A 25426-nucleotide genomic window follows, 5' to 3' on the forward strand; every position below is an offset into this window, starting at 1 on the left:
AGTCAGCCCAGTGCTCTAGGAACCCAAACCCTTCCTTCCTACACCAAGACTTTAGCCACGCATTTAGCTCCCTAAGCTCCCGCTGTCTCCCTAAACTAGCACGCGGCACCGGCAAAATTTCCGAAAATATTACATTGGAGGACCTTTGCTTAATTTTAGAGCCTAGATCCCTGAACTCACTCTTTAAGGTCCCCCACCTACCGTTCATTTTGTCGTTAGTACCGATATGTACCAAGACAGCCGGGTCATGCCCAGCCCCTCCCAATAATGTGTCGACCCGATCAACCACATGCCGAACCCTGGCACCAGGAAGACAGCAAACTGTCCGGTTGAAGCGATCCGCTCGACAGATTACCCTGTCCACTTTCCTAATGATCGAATCCCCTATAACCACCATCTGTTTGAATAGGCGGAGACTAGAGGGAGAAGGCAGGCAGGGCTGGGATTGGTTAGTGTGTATGCATGATTAATAGTGAATAGGCAGTGACTAGAGGGAGAAGGCAGGCAGGGCTGGGATTGGTTAGTGTGTATGCATGATTAATAGTGAATAGGCAGTGACTAGAGGGAGAAGGCAGGCAGGGCTGGGATTGGTTAGTGTGTATGCATGATTAATAGTGAGTAGGCGGAGACTAGAGGGGGAAGGCAGGCAGGGCTGGGATTGGTTAGTGTGTATGCATGATTAATAGTGAGTAGGCGGAGACTAGAGGGGGAAGGCAGACTGTACAATATACATGTAAATGCCCTGTAGGCTGATCTATTGATATTTATAGCAGTTATACAGTCAGTCTGTAATTGATGCAGGAGCAGAGCAGGATTAAAGGAAATGGGAGGGCTGGGGAGCCGCTGGCCCCGTCTGACCCTGTTTATGTTCTGTACATGGGGAAGGCCTGTGGTACTGGGATTTGTGTGCCATTTTCCTGCTCATAGTGCCCCAACCCCCCTCCCCCCATTCTTGGCACCAGAATTGCCCCTTCTGTTGTTTCTATGCAGGTATTTCAGCCAATGGGACAGGGCCCCCCCCACACAACAAATAAAGCTCCTCCCAGAAGTGTCAGTGAACTTTTATTTTTCATCAGAAATAAAAACTTTTAGCGAAACAAAAATAAACGTTACAAAGTTCTGTGGTATAAAAGTGCAAAAAGCTAAACTTTTGGACAATCATGAAAAATGTTTTTCTAATACTGAAAATATAAAGTCTGGACAAACTTTCAATTTAAAGCTTTTAAAAATGCTGCTGGTCGCACAGTTACGGGTAATTATTTAAAGCCGCCTCCCACCCTCCCGCCCTCTGGAATCTCCGCCTCCTGGGGGTGTGTCAGTGATGCGGAAATGTGTGAGTGACAGATCAGAGCTAAAGCTGATTTGCTGCAGCATGTCATGAGGCCACACCCCTCATCCGCAAACACGTGCATAGGGGGAGTAAAGGAACGGAGCCCGGCTGGGCGGGGGCCCATATATTCTGTTACTGATTAGCTTACATACATATAAATAATTCAATCAATCTTATTTTTTCTTCTCCAGGTTTTCTATCAGATAGGAAGGGCAGGTGGGGGTTGAACTTAGGGTTGGACTTTGGGCATGCAGGGACCACTGGGGATACCAGCAGGGGCCCGTACCCCCCAAGGGATCTCCACCATGGTCCCCACACTTCCCCCATGGGTGCCCACTGCACACCCAACCCCTCCCCTGAGCACACATACTTAATTGCTTCGGGAGGGGGGGTTGGGTAGGTGGCAGGGTCCCGGGGGGAGGTATGGAGAACACACCCAGCAGGGATCGGTTCTGGGCGGGCAGAGCCCACCAGGTTTTTTTCCCGTTTCCCACCAGCCCAGTCGACCTTGGTTGAACCTTAGATGTCGGTCAAGAATGGTTGGACCCTCCCACTCCTCTCTGCTCAGAACACAATCTGACTGTCAGTACTGGGCCAAGTTCAGCTGATTCCCGTTCATGATAGTTCCCCTTTAAGTTGCGAGTAACAGTTACTTGAAAAAACTGACCTATGTAATACAAAACATTTCGGGGTGCTGTCCCCCCTTATAGACACTTGGTATCTCCAGTCCATTGTAGTCACTAAGCACCAAATGTGAGTGGGTTCAGAGTTTTACATAGGGGAATATTATAGACCCCCCCCAATCTGAAATCTGGTAGGTTCTCTCCGTGGTTACGAAGTTAAACGTGGCCTCAAATCTGATTTGCCCATCATCAGGAGTGAAGGTGACCCTGGAGATACAGCCGGAGCCATCAGGGAGGTTGGAGTTGTCTATTTGGCTTTCATCAATGGGGAACATCCCGTCACTCCAGGAGAAGTCTCCATGTTGCACATCTTGCCCTCTAATGATGCACTGAAGGGTAACGGCCTCTCCCTCCCTGGGGCTGGGGGGGGTCACACACTCAATCTCTCCTATTTCTGGCTGGTTCCTTCCATCCAACTGATTTCCTGAAGCTGGTTTTCGCTGGTTCCTTCCATCCACTTCATCTCCTGATGCTACAGAATTAGAAAGAGAAAATAGAGAATGTGAATTTGGATGATACATAAGAAATATTCTCCATACTGTAGGCTGATAGGGGTAAGAGATGATGGATCCCACCACTAGGCCAAGTGTAGTTGTGTCAGGTATAGGGTTTAGCAGCAACGGGATGAACTGGTCTCATTATCCCCAGTGTTATTGGCTCAGGGTTGGACTGGGCCAACAGGGACACCAGGAAATAACCCAGTGGGCGCTCCCCCAAGCCAGTGGTCCCTGCACCCCCTCCTAGTCCAACCCTGTATTAACTGATACCAGTCATACCATCCACACCTCCTACTGGTTCTGTTCCTTTTGATGCTCCAGCTCCCGGCAATGGGTTGGAAGGTTCTAAGAACAGGAGAATAAAATGCAAAAATACAGATGATTATTTGCTAATATTTCACATTTACTTGCAGAAGAAGTGACCAATGAGAATGCTGATTCCCTGTGTCAGGCCCCTTGCTGGTACCTTACATATAGAGATAATGATGGCATTTTCCCGTCATTATATGGCACAGGAATCAGACATGGGGATAAAGGGACAGACTTGTTCAGTGCTGGGAAACTGTGCTTATTGCTCCCAACTCCAATTGCAGGAACAGAGAACAGGGAGCCGGATTTACTCACATCAGCTGGGATTCTCATTGGGGGATTCTTTTGCATATTAATTGGCCCTAGAGAGCTGGGAAAGTTTTATTGGGCAATATTGCTTTAAGAATCCAACCCTGATGTTGCTGGACTACAGCTCCCAGCATGCCTCACCCTTCATTTTATGTTACATTATTCTGGGATTTGTAGTCCGGCAACAGCTGAGTAACGTTGGGTTGAGCCGCGCTGTGCCGCAGGGTTTAGTTTCCCTTTAATACAGACACATACCTCACTCGGGCCCCATAGTGACCCCAATTCTCCTGCCAGTGCCCTGATCTCTTTAATATTTTCATTATTATTACAGAAATATCCCACAGACACGGGAGCACTTACCCAGCAGCTTCAGGCAGATAATCTTCCTAATCGGCTGGGGTAGGTCCTTGTGCTTTATCAGGCAGGTGAATAATTTCCCATGATGCTCTGCTGTGGGCGTCAGTGTGAGGAGGAATGTGACCGAATCTCTATCTATTTGGGTCTTTGCTTCCATTTCTCTCTTTATGGGATTATTGCCCTCTCGCCATTTCGCTGTGATGTCTCGGGCGCTGCATCCAATCACCTCGCAGCTTAGGGTTAGTTCTTCTCCATATTTTGGGGGGTACTTATTGCAAGTTATATCTTTAACATCTGGCAGCCCTGAAAGGGGAAAGTGATATTATCTATTAATGTATAAGGAAAGGAACCATTCTGACACTCTGCAGGTTCCCCCACTAAATTCTGAGAGGTCAAAAAATTTAAGGGAGGAGGAACCACCCCAAAATCATATTTTGGATCCTATTTCCCAGTGCCCCCCCCTTAATCAATGTCCAAAAAGTTTAGAAGGTGTTCAGTAAAACTGTCCCTTTTCACTCCAATAGCAATAGGAATAGCAATAGGAATAGCAATAGGGAATGTGGGCGGGGCCTATTGGGAGGGCCTTGCTGATGTCATTGAATGCGCCCATCGTCCCTCAGAGGGCAAATCATAAACACCATGGCCAGTGAGTGAATGGAATGGGCTGAAATACACAATAAAAAAATGTTCCAAAGGGCCGGATGGGAGGTTTGGGGTTTTTACAGAGAAATAATAAAGCCTTGATACCCCAATAACCCCAATAAGCCCACTTGTGGCCAGAATATATTTGCCAGTAATGCACTTGCTCTTAATTCTGAGTGTTCCTTTATATTCAGTAAGGAAAATAATAAATATAATAAATGCTCTGTTTTTGGTCACATTAATGTGTCCGATGGGGTTTCCCTTCTTCCATCATTAAACTCTCCCCACTTGAACCTCCTTTGTTCCCTTCAGCTCCACATTTGGATCATTTCCTTCTCTACTTTGTTATAGTATCATTGGCACCGGTTATGGGTTTAAAGCAATTCAATGTTATTGAGATGATGGATCATCTTAGTCGCCCAATGTTCCCCTATAGACTGGGATAGCGGCCAGGCAGGGAGAGACGCCAGTTAGAAGCTCTGGGTTGAGATCAGGAGAAGAAAGATAGATGTGAGTATCCCCAGCATAGAGGTGGTAACGAGAGCCATAGGAACTGATTAGTTTGCCAGGAAGTATAGAGAGAAAATAGTAAGGGGCCCAGGGCAGAGCCTTGAGGAACCCCAACAGGGAGAGGCAGGGGAGAAGATGATTCCCCATTGTAAGAGACACTGAAGGATCTGAGAGATAAGATGGAAACCAGGATAAGGCAGTGTCACGAAGGCCAAGAAAGCGGAGAGTCTAGGGGAGAAGAGAGGGATCCACAGTGTCAAAAGCAGCAGAGAGATCGAGAAGTATTAGTAGCGAGTAGTGTTTTTTGGCTTTAGCCGATAGGAGGTCATTTGTTAGTCGGGTTAGAGCAGAGGTTACTAAGATTGGGGGATCAAGAGAGGGTTTTATTCAGAATACTCCTCACATCTACAGCAACAGAACCTTCTAGATACCTCTTAGTTTCATGGGAAAGTTCTTTTCAAAGTTCTTCATGCCATGAGTGATCTTCAAGTAGAATTCTGTCCCGTGGTCATTAATAGTTGGAATGATCTGTATTTCTGAGGTTCTGGAGAAAAGTCCTGATTCTTGGTCTTCCTCTGCAGCTTTTGGATCATTATCAATAGAGATGACTTTCAGCCCCCGATACCATTGGATGGTGAGGACTTTGGGATAATAATTCTCTATAGCGCAGGATAAGGTTGCAGGTTGGTTGCACTCAGGGACCTCAGGGTGACACTTTATAGCACTTACCCTCGGCTCACTTACTGTAATATAAATGAAAGTAGAGGATTATGGGATGTGAAAACTGTATCAGTTCAATCAATGGGTTACAGCAGAACCAGAATAGGAAATAACATCCCACCCTCTCTCTTCCGACCCTGGAACCCAGAATATCAGAACCAGGTGCTACTTACTCAGATGTTTCAGTTCCCAGGAAACACATTTAGGATGTTGGAGACTCTCATGAGAGACCTCACACCGGAAGCTCTTCCCAATGTCCCTCACACTGGGCCTGTATGTGGCACGGCTGGTACAGTCTAACAGGTGATTGGCGCCCCGGTGGGCTTGATCAGTGCTTGATGCCAAGAGCTCATCCCCCTTATACCAGCAAACTCCCAGGATCTCTGGGTGGAAGGAATGGATTCTGCAGGATAACGTCATCTCTTCCCCAACGTATAGAATCTCTGGGGATTTCTGTATGGGGCCCAACTCTGGGGCAGCTAAATACAAACAAATATGACATTAACCCTTTACATGCATGAATGGCTAATTCATATTTCTAGTCCCTGATGAAGGTGCCAGATAATGACCAAATATAATCAGTCTATGGTTGGTTTCTCAGTACTTTGCTATCTGACACGCAGGGGCCTTTATGCCCCCAGTCAGACAAGACAAGCCCTGGGGTCACATTCAATAGACACCAATTGCTTGTAACAGGGGCCAAAGGATTTCTGATGGCAGCCCTGCTGATCTTACACTGGGGGGTAATGGGGGCTATTAATATTATACACATCACAATGTATATGGTTACAGACAGAGGCAGGGGTGTATCTATGGGGTTTAGTTTCCCTTTTTGCAAGGGGTGGGCGTGTGATATCTCTTTATAACAAAGCCTGTAACATATCCCCTGTATTATGTATGAGAGTATATACAGTAAGTACTTACCTAAAACCTGCATTTCCATACGTTTCTCTGCCCTTTCCCCTGTGGCGTAATGGTGAGTCCTACAGACGTACTGAGCCCCGTGATCCCCCCTCACTGTGGGCAACAGGGTCACGTTGCTTAGGAAATAGTTAATGCGATCGTCGTCTTCTTCTTTTTCCCATTTTCTCTCATTCTCCGCCAGCTGATGGGAATATTGGGGATCACAGATGTCGGTTGTACCCCGATCCCAGCTCAGAAGTTCTGTTTCCTGACCCAGTGGATCCACTTTCAGCCAAGTAACAGAGAGCGGCTTTGGCTTGAACCCATTGATGGGGCAGGTCAGAGTCACGGGTTCTTCATGGAGGATACGGAGCGGGAATACGATCTTTGATAGTTTGGGTTTAACTGAGGAATAAAAGAGAGGGGTAACAGCCAGGTGTAACTATATGTGGGGGGCAGAGGTGCCTCTGAATTTCTGCTTGGGTTTATGGGTTCAACAGGCTCTGGGCTGTATTTGTGTCTGGGAATAAAGTGTAACACTGGTTAACGGGACATTTACTTATCAAATGGTTCTGACCAATCCAGGTCCTGTTGCTCCTCTGACTTTCCCTATTTCCTTTCTGGCCAAGAGCAGCAGTTCCGTCTCGCTTTTTGGCAGGGAACTGAGCTGTTTCTCAGGATCAGAACCAGTGCTGGAGTTTCATTATGGGCAGTTGTTTGTACTGACACTACTTGGGATATTGGACTCCGTAATCTTATCCAATAAACTGCTTAATTCAATATTCTAGTCCCACCTGTTCTATTGATTATTATTTAATTTTCTACTCCCTGCACCTTATCATACAGTAAGTCCGTCTCTGCCCCCTGTAGACATTTGAACACGTTACGCTAAGTGATATTCTTGCCTTTCTTTCTGCACTTTCCCATATTAGATTTGATCATAATAAATGTAATTTTACCTTAAAGGGACCCTGCCATGAAATTTATGGGGCTGTTTATATCTAAATGACACAGCAAATAATTTTCTCTGCCTTTTTAGCTTTCAGCTAACCTATTGTTTCTCCTACTCCCATGTAACTGGAGGAGTCCCAAGCCGGACTTGGATTTCTTACTATTGAGTGCTATTCTGATACCTACTGGGAGCTGCTATCTTGCTCCCTTCCCATAGTTCTGCTGATCGGCTGCTGGGGGTGAGGGGGGGGGGTATCACTCCAACTTGCAGCGCAGCAGTAAAGTGAGACTGAAGTTTATCAGAGCACAGGTCACATGGCTGTGGCACCCTGGGAAATGAAGAATATGGCTAGCCTCATGGGAAAAACAGATTACAATGCAGGATTGTGGGGGAGAAGCTCTACTAACTGATGGGTTTGTACCAAACAGGTTTTCCCATGTCAGTGTTGCTTTACGACAGTAACTGGTGCTGTTTGTTCTCACTAATTTACCTTGTGGTGTAACTAGAGGGGAGGAGACCCCAGGACCATAATGTGTGTCTGGGCTGAGATGTAGACGTAGGGGGAGGAGTTTATTGCATAATACAGATACACAGTATGAGTCTCAGGCCAACAACTTACCTCCCCTGACCTCCAGCCGACAGGACACAGAGATGGGGCCCTTCAGGGCAGAGTGAGTGACCCTCACAGTCAGTTCTGCCCCATCATCTTCCTCTATGTCGGGGGTTATATGGATTGTGCACTGACAGTTGGAAATACCCCTTTTACTTGATTTTATATCAGGAAATACATTGATTTTCAGCGGCCTCTGTGTTGGGGGCAAGTTATCGACGTCCCCTTTGTGCAGCAACTGAACCATCTCGGCTGAATTGTTCCCATGGTTCCGTGGGGCAGAGGAACCAGTTTGTGGCTCAGATTTCCAGGGGTAAATTTCCATCTCTTCCCCCTCTTTCCTTCTCAAATACACACGAATGTCTATGGGCTTTGGCCGGAAACCAGAGATCGGGCAGGAGAGAGTCGCCTCGTTCATATGCACCAAATGTTCCGCTCCGGTAATGGGAGAGAGTTTGGGGGGCTCTGTTAAAACAAAAAACCAAAAAAGTCACTGTAATGTATTAGTGATAAGAGACATCACTCTGGGTATTTATATAATTGTAAGGGACACAATGGGCCCCAACTGCTATAATTGTATAATCCTACAGTATCCGGTTGGGGCAGTTGGACTTATGCTGCCCCCCCAGCAGAACATGACTGTAATAGGGTTTACATAGTTTTAAATCTGTTTATTTTTTACTACTATCTTTGGTCTCTGCCTATCAGTTGGCACCGCTAAAAAGGCAGAAAGTTGAAGTGGCACTAATAATAAAAAGTGCCACCTCCATTCTGGACTGATAAAAAAAAATAATTGACACCCCCCTCAGACCAGAAGGTTCCACTAAATCATCAGGCCCCGGGGCCACTGTACTGGCTGCCCCCCCCTCTCCTACCTCTGCCTTCTCCCCCCCCTGTCGCTGGTTTATACAAGGGCAGTGCCAGGACATGATGCCCCTGTGCCAGTTACAGGGCTCACCTTTCCGCCAGAACATAATGTAGAGATAAATGCTCAGAGCTACAAGTGCGACTGCAATGGCCGCTCCAACCACAGCTGCAGTAATTTGGCTTTTTGGGGTATCTGGCTCTGTAACGAGATAAAAAGCATTAAAAGAAACATAGAAATATGGAGATGACCCCACTCCAATCAATAAAATGTCAGCTCTTCTCACACAGTCTCCTCCCCTCTGTACAATAAAATGTCAGCTCTTCTCACACAGTCTCCTCCCCTCTGTACAATAAAATGTCAGCTCTTCTCACACAGTCTCCTCCCCTCTGTACAATAAAATGTCAGCTCTTCTCACACAGTCTCCTCCCCTCTGTACAATAAAATGTCAGCTCTTCTCACACAGTCTCCTCCCCTCTGTACAATAAAATGTCAGCTCTTCTTACACAGTCTCCTCCCCTCTGTACAATAAAATGTCAGCTCTTCTCACACAGTCTCCTCCCCTCTGTACAATAAAATGTCAGCTCTTCTCACACAGTCTCCTCCCCTCTGTACAATAAAATGTCAGCTCTTCTTACACAGTCTCCTCCCCTCTGTACAATAAAATGTCAGCTCTTCTCACACAGTCTCCTCCCCTCTGTACAATAAAATGTCAGCTCTTCTTACACAGTCTCCTCCCCTCTGTACAATATAATGTCAGCTCTTCCCATACAGTCTCCTCCCCTCTGTACAATATAATGTCAGCTCTTCTTACACAGTCTCCTCCCCTCTTCCCATACTATAACATACCCCTGCTGCAAATCACACTGTCACTGAATGCCTCTCCCTCAGTAGAACATAAACCGTTTCTTGCCCAGTGAGCTTCCCATCTGAACGACATTGGCAGCTTTTCTCATTTTCTCACCTCCCTGACTGTCATCCCCCTCCCATTCTGTGCCGGTCCCTCTCCTTACTTAGAATTTCCCATTTCATTTAACCCTCTGTTGATCTCTAGCTCTTTTGTGGCCTTTTTTTAATACAAAAATCCATGATATTCTGTAAGAAGCGAATTATATTTCCCTGCAATACACTCTGTTGCTTTAACCCACTCAACCCACCTACTTCATAAAACACTAAGGTCATTTTTCCAAGTCTTGTTCTTATTGGGCCTGATGAGTAAGAGGGAGCTGCCTATATAGGAGCAACTGTAACGTATCCCCCAATAGTGGGCACGGGGGGGTCTGCTCATTTCTATAGGAACTAATAATATAAGAAGTAATAAATGAGAATAATAGAATTTACCTGTGACGGAGAGAGTGAGACAGAGCTGCAGATCAGTTCCCATGGATCTGTGGGACACATTACAGGAATAGACGTTCCCATTATCTTCTAGTGTCGGATTTATCCGCAGAAAACTACTTTGATTGAAGGTTCCATCTTCATTATCTATTGGGTGAGTGTAGGAGACTCCTTTTTGTAACGGAACATTCCCAGAACCTCGGGGATATTTGATCCACTGGAAAGTTATGTCTTTGGGATAAAACTCATTGGCCTCACACGTAACTGTCGCCTCTGTTCCGGGCTCCATTGTGATATCAGTCGGTGTCAGGCTGGGGGCTGGGGGAGCTGCATAGGGACACAAGGGTTTTATTCTCTACAATAAACCTGATACTGTAACAGCAAATGGTGCCGAATGGCAGGAAAGGGTTAATGGCTGTGAGGCCCCCACACATAACTGTATCTCTCCCCCTGCACAAGGATCAGTTGTACCTTATGTATAAGTGTAACAAGGAGCAGCCATTTGTGTGTTAATTCTGCCAAAACCTCACATATTGCACCTCTGAATATCAACCCGGCCAATGGGATCCGGTTTAGTAGAAACTCCTTCCCTGATTCATGGTACTGGCAGATACATTAGACAGGTACAAGGAGGGGGTGGATGCTTTATTCACCAGTAGCCCCTCCCAGCAGACAGGAGGGCGCCAATCAGATTAGAGAAAAGGAGGTTCCACATTATAGAACTAAAGTCTAGAACTGAATATCATTAGAATATCATTTTGTAAACATAAACATTCTGAACTGACTGCCCGGGCCCAGAGGCTGAGAAGCCTAATTAAACTAATGATCTATGCTTTCTAAGTTTTCCACAGGGGGCCGCCATCTTGTTACTTTGTTAGACCCTCTTTTGTAAAATTTAGGGCACGCACATGCTCAGTGGGCTCTGGGCTGCTGTTGGGAGGCGGAGCTTAGGGATTGTAGTAAATTATCAAACAGCACAAGCCAGGTAATATCTGCCATAGAAGCTGATTAAAAATTAGATTTTTGATAATACTAATATAATGACCCTTAAACTTAACGTTTTAGGGGCATGGGGCTTTATTTCTATAGAGCTTTGGTGCCGTTGGGCTGGTACAGGGGCTCAAACCCCACAGCTAAACATTTCTACCCATATTCTTTTTTACAATCCAGGCACATCCCTAGTGCTGGGGCAAGTGGGGGAGGGGAGCTCAAAAATTTCATTGGTGACATCACAGAAAGCTGATTGGCTGCCTGGTATAACATGATAAGATACAGTTTCCTGAGCAACTGCTGAGTGTCTATTGGAGAAATCCCTGCCCAGTGATTGGTTCCAATGAACTTGCAATGTGCAGCCAGAGGGGGCGCTGCTGGGACTGTCAGAAATTCTTTTCTGTGACATTAGGCAAAGGGTTTTTATGTTTTTTTTTATTAAAAACTTCATAAGAAAGAATTAACATAACTCAGACCAACATGCCGGCCAATAATTACAACTTACAACCAAAATTCACCCCCCCCCCAGTCCACTGGCCAAATGTGGGATAAACGCCACTTACCTGACACCTGCAGGACAGACTCTCCCACGGCTTTATTAGGGGTATAAATGACAGTGCAGGTATATTCTCCTTCATCTGTGAACTGAACCCGGGGTAAGTGAAGCCCCACATTGCCGGTTATAAGGTCCCGGTCTGATATGTAGGATCCGGGCCGGGTGGGGGTGTGAGTCCCAGACATATACAGATACACTGGCCCTTTACTTCCATTCAGGGTTTTCTGGGTCCATTCAACTGACAGTTTGGGGGGACTAATGTCTCCGGGGCCCCAGTCGGTTACAGAGCACGGGATAAACGCTTCTTCATTCCTCAGGGATTTCACAGGCTCCGCCCCCATTTCTACCCTTAAAGAACCTGATAGAAACACACACAGATATTAACGTTTATTATATTCAGCTGAACTTATTGCTAAATAACCTAAATATTCCTATAAATCCATGTGCTGTTTCTGTGCTCCCTCTGTGCGGCTCTGCTGCTACTGCCTGACTGGGCCCCATTCTATCCAGTACTGCGTCCCCCCTATTCCCAGAATTCCCTGGGGAATATCTCCCCCCAACATTAATACCACTCTGTCCTAAATACTCAACATTACTCTATAGATCTGCCCACCCTTTACTGGGATCTGTCACTAGATACTCAGTATTACTATACAGAACCGCACAGTGTTACCCGCCCCAGACTGGGAGGGGCCAGGCCTCTCTATAACCAATAAAGCTGGGGCAGATCTGTCACTAGATACTCAGTATTACTATACAGAGCCGCACAGTGTTACCTGCCCCAGACTGGGAGGGGCCAGGCCTCTCTATAACCAATAAAGCTGGGGCAGATCTGTCACTAGATACTCATTATTACTATACAGAGCCGCACAGTGTTACCCGCCCCAGACTGGGAGGGGCCAGGCCTCTCTATAACCAATAAAGCTGGGGCAGATCTGTCACTAGATACTCAGTATTACTATACAGAGCCGCACAGTGTTACCCGCCCCAGACTGGGAGGGGCCAGGCCTCTCTATAACCAATAAAGCTGGGGCAGATCTGTCACTAGATACTCAGTATTACTATACAGAGCTGCACAGTGTTACCCGCCCCAGACTGGGAGGGGCCAGGCCTCTCTATAACCAATAAAGCTGGGGCAGATCTGTCACTAGATACTCAGTATTACTATACAGAGCCGCACAGTGTTACCCGCCCCAGACTGGGAGGGGCCAGGCCTCTCTATAACCAATAAAGCTGGGGCAGATCTGTCACTAGATACTCAGCATTACTATACAGAGCCGCACAGTGTTACCCGCTCCAGACTGGGAGGGGCCAGGCCTCTCTATAACCAATAAAGCTGGGGCAGATCTGTCACCAGATACTCAGTATTACTATACAGAGCCGCACAGTGTTACCCGCCCCAGATTGGGAGGGGCCAGGCCTCTCTATAACCAATAAAGCTGGGGCAGATCTGTCACTAGATACTCAGTATTACTATACAGAGCCGCACAGTGTTACCTGCCCCAGACTGGGAGGGGCCAGGCCTCTCTATAACCAATAAAGCTGGGGCAGATCTGTCACTAGATACTCAGTATTACTATACAGAGCCGCACAGTGTTACCCGCCCCAGACTGGGAGGGGCCAGGCCTCTCTATAACCAATAAAGCTGGGGCAGATCTGTCACTAGATACTCAGTATTACTATACAGAGCCGCACAGTGTTACCTGCCCCAGACTGGGAGGGGCCAGGCCTCTCTATAACCAATAAAGCTGGGGCAGATCTGTCACTAGATACTCAGTATTACTATACAGAGCCGCACAGTGTTACCCGCCCCAGACTGGGAGGGGCCAGGCCTCTCTATAACCAATAAAAGCTGGGGCAGATCTGTCACTAGATACTCAGTATTACTATACAGAGCCGCACAGTGTTACCTGCCCCAGACTGGGAGGGGCCAGGCCTCTCTATAACCAATAAAGCTGGGGCAGATCTGTCACTAGATACTCAGTATTACTATACAGAGCCGCACAGTGTTACCCGCCCCAGACTGGGAGGGGCCAGGCCTCTCTATAACCAATAAAGCTGGGGCAGATCTGTCACTAGATACTCAGTATTACTATACAGAGCCGCACAGTGTTACCTGCCCCAGACTGGGAGGGGCCAGGCCTCTCTATAACCAATAAAGCTGGGGCAGATCTGTCACTAGATACTCAGTATTACTATACAGAGCCGCACAGTGTTACCCGCCCCAGACTGGGAGGGGCCAGGCCTCTCTATAACCAATAAAGCTGGGGCAGATCTGTCACTAGATACTCAGTATTACTATACAGAGCCGCACAGTGTTACCCGCCCCAGACTGGGAGGGGCCAGGCCTCTCTATAACCAATAAAGCTGGGGCAGATCTGTCACTAGATACTCAGTATTACTATACAGAGCCGCACAGTGTTACCCGCCCCAGACTGGGAGGGGCCAGGCCTCTCTATAACCAATAAAGCTGGGGCAGATCTGTCACTAGATACTCAGTATTACTATACAGAGCCGCACAGTGTTACCCGCCCCAGACTGGGAGGGGCCAGGCCTCTCTATAACCAATAAAGCTGGGGCAGATCTGTCACTAGATACTCAGGATTACTATACAGAGCCGCACAGTGTTACCCGCCCCAGACTGGGAGGGGCCAGGCCTCTCTATACCCAATAAAGCTGAGGCAGATCTGTCACTAGATACTCAGTATTACTATACAGAGCCGCACAGTGTTACCCGCCCCAGACTGGGAGGGGCCAGGCCTCTCTATAACCAATAAAGCTGGGGCAGATCTGTCACTAGATACTCATTATTACTATACAGAGCCGCACAGTGTTACCCGCCCCAGACTGGGAGGGGCCAGGCCTCTCTATAACCAATAAAGCTGGGGCAGATCTGTCACTAGATACTCAGTATTACTATACAGAGCCGCACAGTGTTACCCGCCCCAGACTGGGAGGGGCCAGGCCTCTCTATAACCAATAAAGCTGGGGCAGATCTGTCACTAGATACTCAGTATTACTATACAGAGCTGCACAGTGTTACCCGCCCCAGACTGGGAGGGGCCAGGCCTCTCTATAACCAATAAAGCTGGGGCAGATCTGTCACTAGATACTCAGTATTACTATACAGAGCCGCACAGTGTTACCCGCCCCAGACTGGGAGGGGCCAGGCCTCTCTATAACCAATAAAGCTGGGGCAGATCTGTCACTAGATACTCAGCATTACTATACAGAGCCGCACAGTGTTACCCGCTCCAGACTGGGAGGGGCCAGGCCTCTCTATAACCAATAAAGCTGGGGCAGATCTGTCACCAGATACTCAGTATTACTATACAGAGCCGCACAGTGTTACCCGCCCCAGACTGGGAGGGGCCAGGCCACTCTGTCCTAAATACTCAACATTACTCTATAGATCTTCCCACCCTTTACTGGGATCTGTCACTAGATACTCAGTATTACTATACAGAGTCGCACAGTGTTACCCACCCCAGACTGGGAGGGGCCAGGCCTCTCTATAACCAATAAAGCTGGGGCAGATCTGTCACTAGATACTCAGTATTACTATACAGAGCCGCACAGTGTTACCCGCCCCAGACTGGGAGGGGCCAGGCCTCTCTATAACCAATAAAGCTGGGGCAGATCTGTCACTAGATACTCAGTATTACTATACAGAGCCGCACAGTGTTACCCGCCCCAGACTGGGAGGGGCCAGGCCTCTCTATAACCAATAAAGCTGGGGCAGATCTGTCACTAGATACTCAGTATTACTATACAGAGCCGCACAGTGCCCCTTCAGAACCCACAAGCCATGGCTTTCCATTTTCATGTCCCGTTCTGCCGTGGGGCCCCCTGGCTGTGTTACCCCTATAGCAGCAGCCTGAGCACCATATAATATACCAGAACCCCCCCTCTCCCCATACAGTCTGTAGAGCCACAGCCCCTGCCCCATACAGATAACCCGGCGATACCTGTTAGTTAATCTTACCTGTTCCTGTGAGGGAGAGAGAGATCAGTAGGAACCAGGAGAGGCTGGGGGGCCCCATACTGAGGGGCAGTGCAGCCTGGGGGGGGCTTATCCCTCATGTTATAAAGCCCTCACGGGGGCCATTTACTTATTGGAAGGATATTTCTGTCACGGTGACTCCCTGCTCTGCTCTGAGACAGGAATTTACTTTCAGTTTGTTGGGGGAGGGGCTACGAGACACAGGAACTCCCAGCACCCCCGGCTCTGAGCTCTGTATCTTGCTCAATACGGAGCCAGTTATGTATCAAGTAAATAGGAAATAGGGCGCGAGTGGCACACGAAGGGTTAATGTATCAGGCGCATTTCCAATAAAATAACCGTTTAATGTGAGAATGGAGATTATTTTATTAACATTAAGTACAGAGACAGTATGTACCAGGGGAATAGAATACAATAATCACATTATTATTCCTTTCATTTCAGGTTGGATTAAGACTCATATTAATTAGATTCAAACTTTTCCTCCAATCACAATTTTTTTCTGAAACTCCCCCCAAACACTTTCTTTTTATGTATTAACAGAATTTAGAAGCATTAATAAGTTATGGAGGTTTCACTTAGCCCCGCCTCTTCCCTCACCCCCAATTGCACCCCCACCCTCCCGTGCAGCTAATTTTCCCTACTCAGCCCAGAAGGGGTCAAACTAGGGGTTGCACCCCAGCTATGTGCCCCTTCTACCCACCATTGCGCTATGGCTAGGGAGAGCCCCTTTATCCCAAGACCCCTAGGCCAAAAGGCACAAAGATGCAAGGGTCATTGGGAACCATCGCACTCTGGCTAGGGGAGCCCCTTTATCCCAAGACCCCTAGGCCAAAAGGCACAAAGGTGCAAGGGTCATTGGTAACCATCGCACTCTGGCTAGGGAGAGCCCCTTTATCCCAAGACCCCTAGGCCAAAAGGCACAAAGGTGCAAGGGTCATTGGTAACCATCGCACTCTGGCTAGGGAGAGCCCCTTTATCCCAAGACCCCTAGGCCAAAAGGCACAATGGTGCAAGGGTTATTGGGAACCATTGCACTATGGCTAGGGTGAGCCCCTTTATCCCAAGACCCCAAGACCCTAGGCCAAAAGGCACAAAGGTGCAAGGGTCATTGGGAACCATCGCACTATGGCTAGGGTGAGCCACTTTATCCCAAGACCCCTAGGCCAAAAGTCACTAAGGTGCAAGGGTCATTGGGAACCATCGCACTATGGCTAGGGTGAGCCACTTTATCCCAAGACCCCTAGGCCAAAAGTCACTAAGGTGCAAGGGTCATTGGGAACCATCGCACTATGGCTAGGGTGAGCCCATTTATCCCAAGACCCCTAGGCCAAAAGGCACTAAGGTGCAAGAGTCATTGGGAACCATCGCACTCTGGCTAGGGTGAGCCCCTTTATCCCAAGACCCCTAGGCCAAAAGGCACTAAGGTGCAAAAGTCATTGGGAACCATCGCACTCTGGCTAGGGTGAGCCCCTTTATCCCAAGACCCCAAGACCAAAAGGCACAAAGGTGCAAGGGTCATTGGGAACCATCGCACTATGGCTAGGGTGAGCCCCTTTATCCCAAGACCCCAAGACCCCTAGGCCAAAAGGCACTAAGATGCAAGAGTCATTGGGAACCATCGCACTCTGGTTAGGGTGAGCCCCTTTATCCCAAGACCCCAAGACCAAAAGGCACAAAGGTGCAAGGGTCATTGGGAACCATTGCACTATGGCTAGGGTGAGCCCCTTTATCCCAAGACCCCAAGGCCAAAAGGCACAAAGGTGCAAGGGTCATTGGGAACCATCGCACTATGGCTAGGGTGAGCCCCTTTATCCCAAGACTCCTAGGCCCAAAAGGCACTAAGGTGCAAGAGTCATTGGGAACCATCGTACTATGGCTAGGGTGAGCCCCTTTATCCCAAGACTCCTAGGCCAAAAGGCACTAAGGTGCAAGAGTCATTGGGAACCATCGTACTATGGCTAGGGTGAGCCCCTTTATCCCAAGACCCCTAGGCCAAACGGCACTGAGGTGCAAGAGTCATTGGGATCCATCGCACTATGGCTAGGGTGAGCCACTTTATCCCAAGACCCCTAGGCCAAAAGTCACTAAGGTGCAAGGGTCATTGGGAACCATCACACTATGGCTAGGGTGAGCTCCTTTATCCCAAGACCCCTAGGCCAAAAAGCACTAAGGTGCAAGGGTCATTGGGAACCATCGCAGTTTGGCTAGGGTGAGCCCATTTATCCCAAGACCCCTAGGCCAAAAGGCACTAAGGTGCAAGGGTCATTGGGAACCATCGCACTATGGCTAGGGTGAGCCACTTTATCCCAAGACCCCTAGGCCAAAAGTCACTAAGGTGCAAGGGTCATTGGGAACCATCACACTATGGCTAGGGTGAGCCCCTTTATCCCAAGACCCCTAGGCCAAAAGGCACTAAGGTGCAAGGGTCATTGGGAACCATCGCAGTTTGGCTAGGGTGAGCCCATTTATCCCAAGACCCCTAGGCCAAAAGGCACTAAGGTGCAAGAGTCATTGGGAACCATCGCACTCTGGCTAGGGTGAGCCCCTTTATCCCAAGACCCCTAGGCCAAAAGGCACTAAGGTGCAAGAGTCATTGGGAACCATCGTACTATGGCTAGGGTGAGCCCCTTTATCCCAAGACTCCTAGGCCAAAAGGCACTAAGGTGCAAGAGTCATTGGGAACCATCGTACTATGGCTAGGGTGAGCCCCTTTATCCCAAGACCCCTAGGCCAAACGGCACTGAGGTGCAAGAGTCATTGGGATCCATCGCACTATGGCTAGGGTGAGCCACTTTATCCCAAGACCCCTAGGCCAAAAGTCACTAAGGTGCAAGGGTCATTGGGAACCATCACACTATGGCTAGGGTGAGCCCCTTTATCCCAAGACCCCTAGGCCAAAAGGCACTAAGGTGCAAGGGTCATTGGGAACCATCGCAGTTTGGCTAGGGTGAGCCCATTTATCCCAAGACCCCTAGGCCAAAAGGCACTAAGGTGCAAGGGTCATTGGGAACCATCGCACTATGGCTAGGGTGAGCCACTTTATCCCAAGACCCCTAGGCCAAAAGTCACTAAGGTGCAAGGGTCATTGGGAACCATCACACTATGGCTATGGTGAGCCCCTTTATCCCAAGACCCCTAGGCCAAAAGGCACTAAGGTGCAAGGGTCATTGGGAACCATCGCAGTTTGGCTAGGGTGAGCCCCTTTATCCCAAGACCCCTAGGCCAAAAGGCACTAAGGTGCAAGAGTCATTGGGAACCATCGCACTCTGGCTAGGGTGAGCCCCTTTATCCCAAGACTCCTAGGCCAAAAGGCACTAAGGTGCAAGAGTCATTGGGAACCATCACACTCTGGCTAGGGTGAGCCCCTTTATCCCAAGACCCCAAGACCAAAAGGCACAAAGGTGCAAGGGTCATTGGGAACCATCGCACTATGGCTAGGGTGAGCCCCTTTATCCCAAGACCCCTAGGCCAAAAGGCACTAAGGTGCAAGGGTCATTGGGAACCATCGCACTCTGGCTAGGGTGAGCCCCTTTATCCCAAGACCCCTAGGCCAAAAGGCACTAAGGTGCAAGGGTCATTGGGAACCATCGCACTCTGGCTAGGGTGAGCCCCTTTATCCCCGACCCCTAGGCTAGTTCATGTTCCAGGGCACCAAGCAGGACCTGAGCCAATGGGCAGCCCCAACAGGTGTGCAAAGATGTTTCCTCATAAATGATGCACCGTGGGCAATGCCGGTACCTACACAGGTTATGGGGATGCATGAAGGTTCTGAGGGGCAGCCCCCCGTATGGCCATCCATGTCCTTGTGCTTGTTGGTCAGTCTGTCTAAAGAAACATTCCCCCAAACAGTCTTTGCTGGGATCTCTGGGAGCCCTGGAATAGACTCCTCCAAATCCTCTGATCAACTTGTGGATTGTTTTTGGTTTCCCCAAGTCGGGCCTGACTCCCTCCAGTTGGTGTTTCCTCACAAACTTTCTAGGCTGCTCAGTAAGCAGTTGCTTTGTGTTGTGTTTTGTTTGAATGGAAGTTCACACAGAGAGCTTTTTGGGCTTTTAGTCGAGATCAGGTGTAATATCAAAAAAAGAAACTTTCTGTGGCCATTAGATTGTCAATTAAAAGCTGGATGAAAGTGGAGTAGTTGTGTTCTTATGAGGGAGAGTGCCTGAATTATTTTTAGTTATGGGTTTTGTATATGCACCTTCTGCCTAATCATGTTTCACTGTATTTGCCCCAGCCATTGGGCAGGCAGGAGGTAGTTTTTATTTTCTGGCTGCTAGCTGGAGCCTTACCAAGATTATGCAGACTCCCCCCTAGCTGCAAGGTGAAGGGGAGTCCAACCCCCTGCTGGGGCTCACACTAGCTTTGGAGAAGGTTGTCCATCCTGCCCATGGTGTTGATTGGCAGATGCCTTCGGGTAGGACTCACAGGCGATGATTCCATATCATTAATGTAAATGGCAAAGTAATTTGTTTGTAGAATGAAATGATCAAAAAAAATTTAGGGGCACATTCATTGATGTAGGAACGATTCTGAATATTAAAATTTTTTATTTTTTCTACCTTGGCGAAGATATTGTTCTGAACACGATAATATCGTTAAATTAGTTTTTTGTGGTTTTTAGTACCGGCAACAAAAACCCCACATTCCCCCCTCAAAACTCCCTGCCAGAAACCAGTAGCTGAGCCCTTGGCACCTAGAACCTGAGGTTCTCACACTTACCTTTGGGCCCCTGGTGGTGACACAGAAATGGTTTGGGGCCACATGGAAAGAGAAATCACACAGAACCAGCACAGTCAGTCGGAAGATCTATGTGATCCCCTAGTTTTGCTATAGAAGTTACTGAAAAATGTCATTATAGATGCAGAAATTTCACCAATGAGAATTTTACTGATGGAAAAGCTCATTATAAATGCATAGGGATGAACCAATGAGAATGCTGATTCCCAGCACTGTGTTAGGCATCTTGCTGTTATGTTACATATAAAGTGTCACGATCTCCCTGAGGAGACGCTGTGGAGTACCAGGAAGGTGGGAGCCTGAAGACTGGGTAACCCGGAGTGTAACCATAAGTCACAGAACTGGTGCCAGAGGCCATGTTGAAAGTGAAGAACTTTAATAAACTTAGTGATGTAACCGAACACAATGAATATACAACCTGAATGTAGAACGGCAGGCAGAGGCAGAATCCAAACAGGCAAAAGGTCAGGGCAAGCGGCAGTCAAGCGAAGTCAAGGACAGGCCAAGGTCAAAACCGGGAAATCAAGGCAGAACTAGAAAGGACTCAGGAACAAGGCAGAAGGCAGGATCAGGACACGGAACTGGAGCTTGGAACCAGCGGGAACAAGAACAGACACAGGAACAGGGAACACGAAGGCAGGGTCACGAGAGACAATTAATGACCAAGCAAGGGGCAATGGTCAGGGAAAGGCTTATAAAGGGAGAAGATTAGAAGATGGGAAACACATGAGGTTAATGAGGTGGGCGGAGGAAAGGGAGCAGACAGAAAGTAGGAGACAAGAGAAGAAACAGACAACCCAAAATGCCTCCAGTGGCTATAGAGGCAAATGCATGCCGTCAGGAACACCCCAAGTGGGGTTCGAATCCCGCTGATCCTGACATTACCCCCCCTTGAGGATTGACCACTGGACGATCCCAGGATCGGATGGACATATTTTAAACATTTTCCTACCAAAAATGTCCTTAAGGCTTGCAGTCCAAAAAGAGTCCAAAAGTTTCAAGACCAAAAACAGAATGCTTGCAAAAAAATAGAAAATACTGGCCCAAAACCACACTGTTAAGTAACAAAAACAGAAAGAAAAACATAAATTGGAAAAAATTGCTAGAAAAAATCCCAAATAAAGTGGACGCCAGTTCAGGTGGTTCATCAAAAACAGAGGCCAGAAAAGTAGATAAATCAAGTCTAGGAACCACATCTGGGACATCAATGGAGCCAGAACAAAGAAGTCACCAGGAACAGAAGCCAAAGCCAGAGGGTCGTCAGGAACAGAAGCCGGAATCAGAGTGTCGTCAGGAACAGAAGCCGAAGCCAGAGGGTCGTCAGGAACAGAAACCGAAGCCAGAGGGTCATCAGGAACAGAAGCCGAAGCCAGAGGGTCATCAGGAACAGAAGCCGAAGCCAGAGGGTCGTCAGGAACAGAAGCCGAAGCCAGAGTGTCATCAGGAACAGAAGCCGAAGCCAGAGGGTCGCCAGGAACAGAAGCCGAAGCCAGAGGGTCGCCAGGAACAGAAGCCGAAGCCAGAGGGTCGCCAGGAACAGAAGCCGAAGCCAGAGGGTCGCCAGGAACAGAAGCCGAAGCCAAAGGGTCGCCTGGAACAGAAGCCGAAGCCAGAGGGTCGCCAGGAACAGAAGCCGAAGCCAAAGGGTCACCTGGAACAGAAGCCAAAGCTAGAGGGTCGCCAGGAACAGAAGCCGGGATCAGCGGATCGTCAGGATCAGAAGCCGTAATCAGAGGGTCATCAGGATCAGAAGCCGAAGCCAGAGGGTCATCAGGATCAGAAGCCGAAGCCAGAGGGTCATCAGAAGCCGAAGCCAGAGGGTCTCCAGGAACAGAAGCCGAAGCCAAAGGGTCGCCAAAGCCAGGAGCCAGAACAGGAGTGTCGCCAGAGTAGGAGCTGTCACAGGCAGGACCACTGGCACAGGAGCTGGAACTGATGGCTGGAGAACCGGCTCAGGAGCTGATGGCTGGAGAACTGACACAAGGGAAGGAGCTGGTACAGACCTTACTGCTGGCACAGGGGTAGGCAGCCGTCAGGGTGCAGGCACAGGCTGGGTAGCAGACACCGGAGCGGGCACTGGCTGGAAGGCAGACACCGGAGCGGGCACTGGCTGGAAGGCAGACACCGGAGACTGGACTGCGGATGCAGGAACCGGAGACTGGACTGCGGATGCAGGAACCGGAGACTGGACTGCGGATGCAGGAACCGGAGACTGGACTGCGGATGCAGGAACCGGCAGGTTAACAGCAAGTGCTAGAGCAGACTGCAGCAGCTTTCGAGGAGCCGGCACAGGAGCAGACAGCTATCGGGGAGCCAGCACAGGAGCAGACAGCTTTCGGGGAGCCGGCACAGGAGCGGAGACCGGCACAGGAGCGGAGAGCTTTCGGGGAGTCGGCATGGCAGTGGAGTCTGGCACAGCGGTGGAGTCTGGCACGGCAGCGGAGTAAAGTTCAGAGCTGGACCGCCAGAGGACTGGTAGAGGCCCAATCCATGGAAAAGCTGGCAAGGGACCAAGCCGCCTAAGAGCAGGTTCCAGGAAAATAGACAAATGCACAGGTATCGAAGGCTGGTTTTTAATAGACAGACTCACAAACTGGGGTTCAGGTCTGAGAGACTTGAAAACTGTCACAGGTTTGATGTCAGACTGCGGAACAGCCAAAGCTGACAGAGGGACAGATACAGACTGAACTGAAGGTAAATGAACAGACATGGGTTTAATGGCAGTTTGAAACTCATCCTCATCAGAATCCACATCTTCCCAATCTTCATAATCAGAAAAATCAGTATAGTCATCTTCACAGTCTAGTTCCTCATCACAAAAATCATAATAGGAAGGAACAGTAGGCTGGTGGATATTCAATATATTTGACTCAACAAGCTGTGAATATCTTGGGACTGGAGGGGTAAACGGGAAAGGTTTTACAGAACCGGCAGTCCCAGTGGCACTTGAAGAGAATGAGTCAGAGGTAACTGGGAATAAATCCCCAGTAAAAGTAGCTTTCAGATAGGACAAAAAAGCACAGGGATCCTCCAAAAAACTGGCCTTTTCAGCAATGCACCATTCCGCCCATACACGAGCATCTCCCTCTAGGAGATAACGAGCTATAAGTCTACTCCTTAAAGGATTAGTGGCTTGTACAAAAAATGGAGCAGAACTTAAGGCTTTACATGATAGCAGAAAGGCAGAAAAAGAATCTTCCTCACCTTTGTATTTCTTGAGGGTAGAGAGAAAAGGAGCAGTAGAGAGTTGAAGTTCAACATCACAGGACATGGAGGAGTTACCGGCAGGCTCCATTTTGTAAGGCTTGGTCATTCTGTCACAATCTCCTTGAGGAGACGCCATGGAGTACCAGGAAGGTGGGAGCCTGAACACTGGGTAACCCGGAGTGTAACCATAAGTCACAGAACTGGTGCCAGAGGCCATGTTGAAAGTGCAGAACTTTAATAAACTTAGTGATGTAACCGAACATACAATGAATATACAACTGAATGTAGAACGGCAGGCAGAGGCAGAATCCAAAAACAGGCAAAAGGTCAGGGCAAGCGGCAGTCAAGCGAAGTCAAGGACAGGCCAAGGTCAAAACCGGGAAATCAAGGCAGAACTAGGAAGGGCTCAGGAACAAGGCAGAAGGCAGGATCAGGACACGGAACTGGAGCTTGGAACCAGCGAGAACAAGAACAGACACAGGAACAGGGAACATGGAGGCAGGGTCACGAGAGACAATTAATGACCAAGCAAGGGGCAATGGTCAGGGAAAGGCTTATAAAGGGAGAAGATTAGAAGATGGGAAACACATGAGGTTAATGAGGTGGGCGGAGGAAAGAGCAGACAGAAAGTAGGAGACAAGAGAAGAAACAGACAGAGCCCAAATGCCTCCAGTGGCTACAGAGGCAAATGCATGCCGCCAGGAACACCCCAAGTGGGGTTCAAATCCCGCTGATCCTGACAGTAAGTTTAAAACATTAAAACATTGCTTTTTCTCTTTAGCCACCATTTTACCGGCTTTTATAGAAAAACTCTTAATTTTGGGTTTAATGCCGTCCCACCAAAGCAGCATAGAAACCTGGGGGTCACGTGAATTCTGCCAACATTGGTAGGTCACTTAAACCTTTCACATATCGTAGGATCACCCAGTAATAAAACATTTAGTCTCCATAGGCCACAATTAACCCTTTTTTAACTGTAAAATTCCAGAAGAGCACTTAAAACTTGATGATCAGAAAATATGTTAGTTAAAAGATCACATTTAAGAGGGTTAAAATCCTTGGATAAAAAGATAAAATCAATTCTGGAGTGAATCCTACCGTTAGATTAAGTAAAACCAGGGTTTGTAAAAAGCATTTTTCAACTTAAAATCATTAGTAAAATTCTTTAAAAGACAAGAGGTCCGGTCTTTTTTCCCAGGGTCGCCTCCGAGTCGATGTTCTCCTGCAAAGATACAGTTAAAGTCTCCACCGACCAGCAGAGGAGATGACCCCACACAGAATAAAGGTAAAAGCTCGAGCAAATCAACCCTCTCCTGCTTGTCAGGAGAGGCATAGACATTTAAAATACAGATAAAATGACCTTTAAAATTCATATGAATTAAAAGAGCACGGCCGGGCATGATTTCTATCACATTTTGCAGTGAGGCATGGGAACTTCAAAAAAGAATTCCCACCCCAGCAGACTTGCCGTCATTAGAGCCAGACCAAACTGATAGGCCATATTTCCAGTCCTTTTTAAGATGAGCATAATCCACACTGCTCTCTATCCCACACTCCTGTAATAGGCAGATGTCAAAGTCCAAAGTCTCTAGGAAAGTGAATAAAGCGGCCCTCCAAGTAGAGCCCTTTAGAGAACTCACACTGAGTGAGGAGATTTTTAGAGAAGACATGATGGCAACTTACGAGGCTACAGCGTCCATATCAGAGTCCAGACTGCTTCCAAATGAGATATTTAGGGACCCCCCCTCTCCTTGTTCAAGAGAGGTAGGATCCTCGATATTCACCAGATCTGAAGCTGACACGTATCGTGGATCAACTCGAACCCGGAGCACCTCATCGCTGGAACTGGACGAAGACCTTCTTCTCATTTTGCTGAACGCCTCACTCCTCGGACGCTTCTTGGTA

General features: G+C 48.2%; 1 protein-coding gene across 1 annotated transcript; it reads right to left on the minus strand.

Moving 5' to 3' along the window:
- Positions 1–1045: 1045 nt before the first annotated feature.
- LOC100497709 lies at positions 1046–15771 on the minus strand. The gene is made up of 11 exons (XM_031900340.1): positions 15557–15771; positions 11579–11929; positions 10029–10352; positions 8781–8888; positions 7832–8287; positions 6282–6665; positions 5531–5836; positions 5069–5380; positions 3489–3788; positions 2790–2855; positions 1046–2485 (listed from the first exon to the last, which is right to left on the minus strand). Exons 1-11 carry the CDS (start codon positions 15612–15614, stop codon positions 2094–2096), a joined length of 3057 nt encoding a protein of 1018 aa, XP_031756200.1. The 5' UTR covers positions 15615–15771; the 3' UTR covers positions 1046–2093.
- Positions 15772–25426: the final 9655 nt, after the last annotated feature.

The sequence above is a fragment of the Xenopus tropicalis genome, chromosome 4 (genome assembly GCF_000004195.4).
Source record: "Xenopus tropicalis strain Nigerian chromosome 4, UCB_Xtro_10.0, whole genome shotgun sequence".
NCBI classification, from domain to species: domain Eukaryota; kingdom Metazoa; phylum Chordata; class Amphibia; order Anura; family Pipidae; genus Xenopus; species Xenopus tropicalis.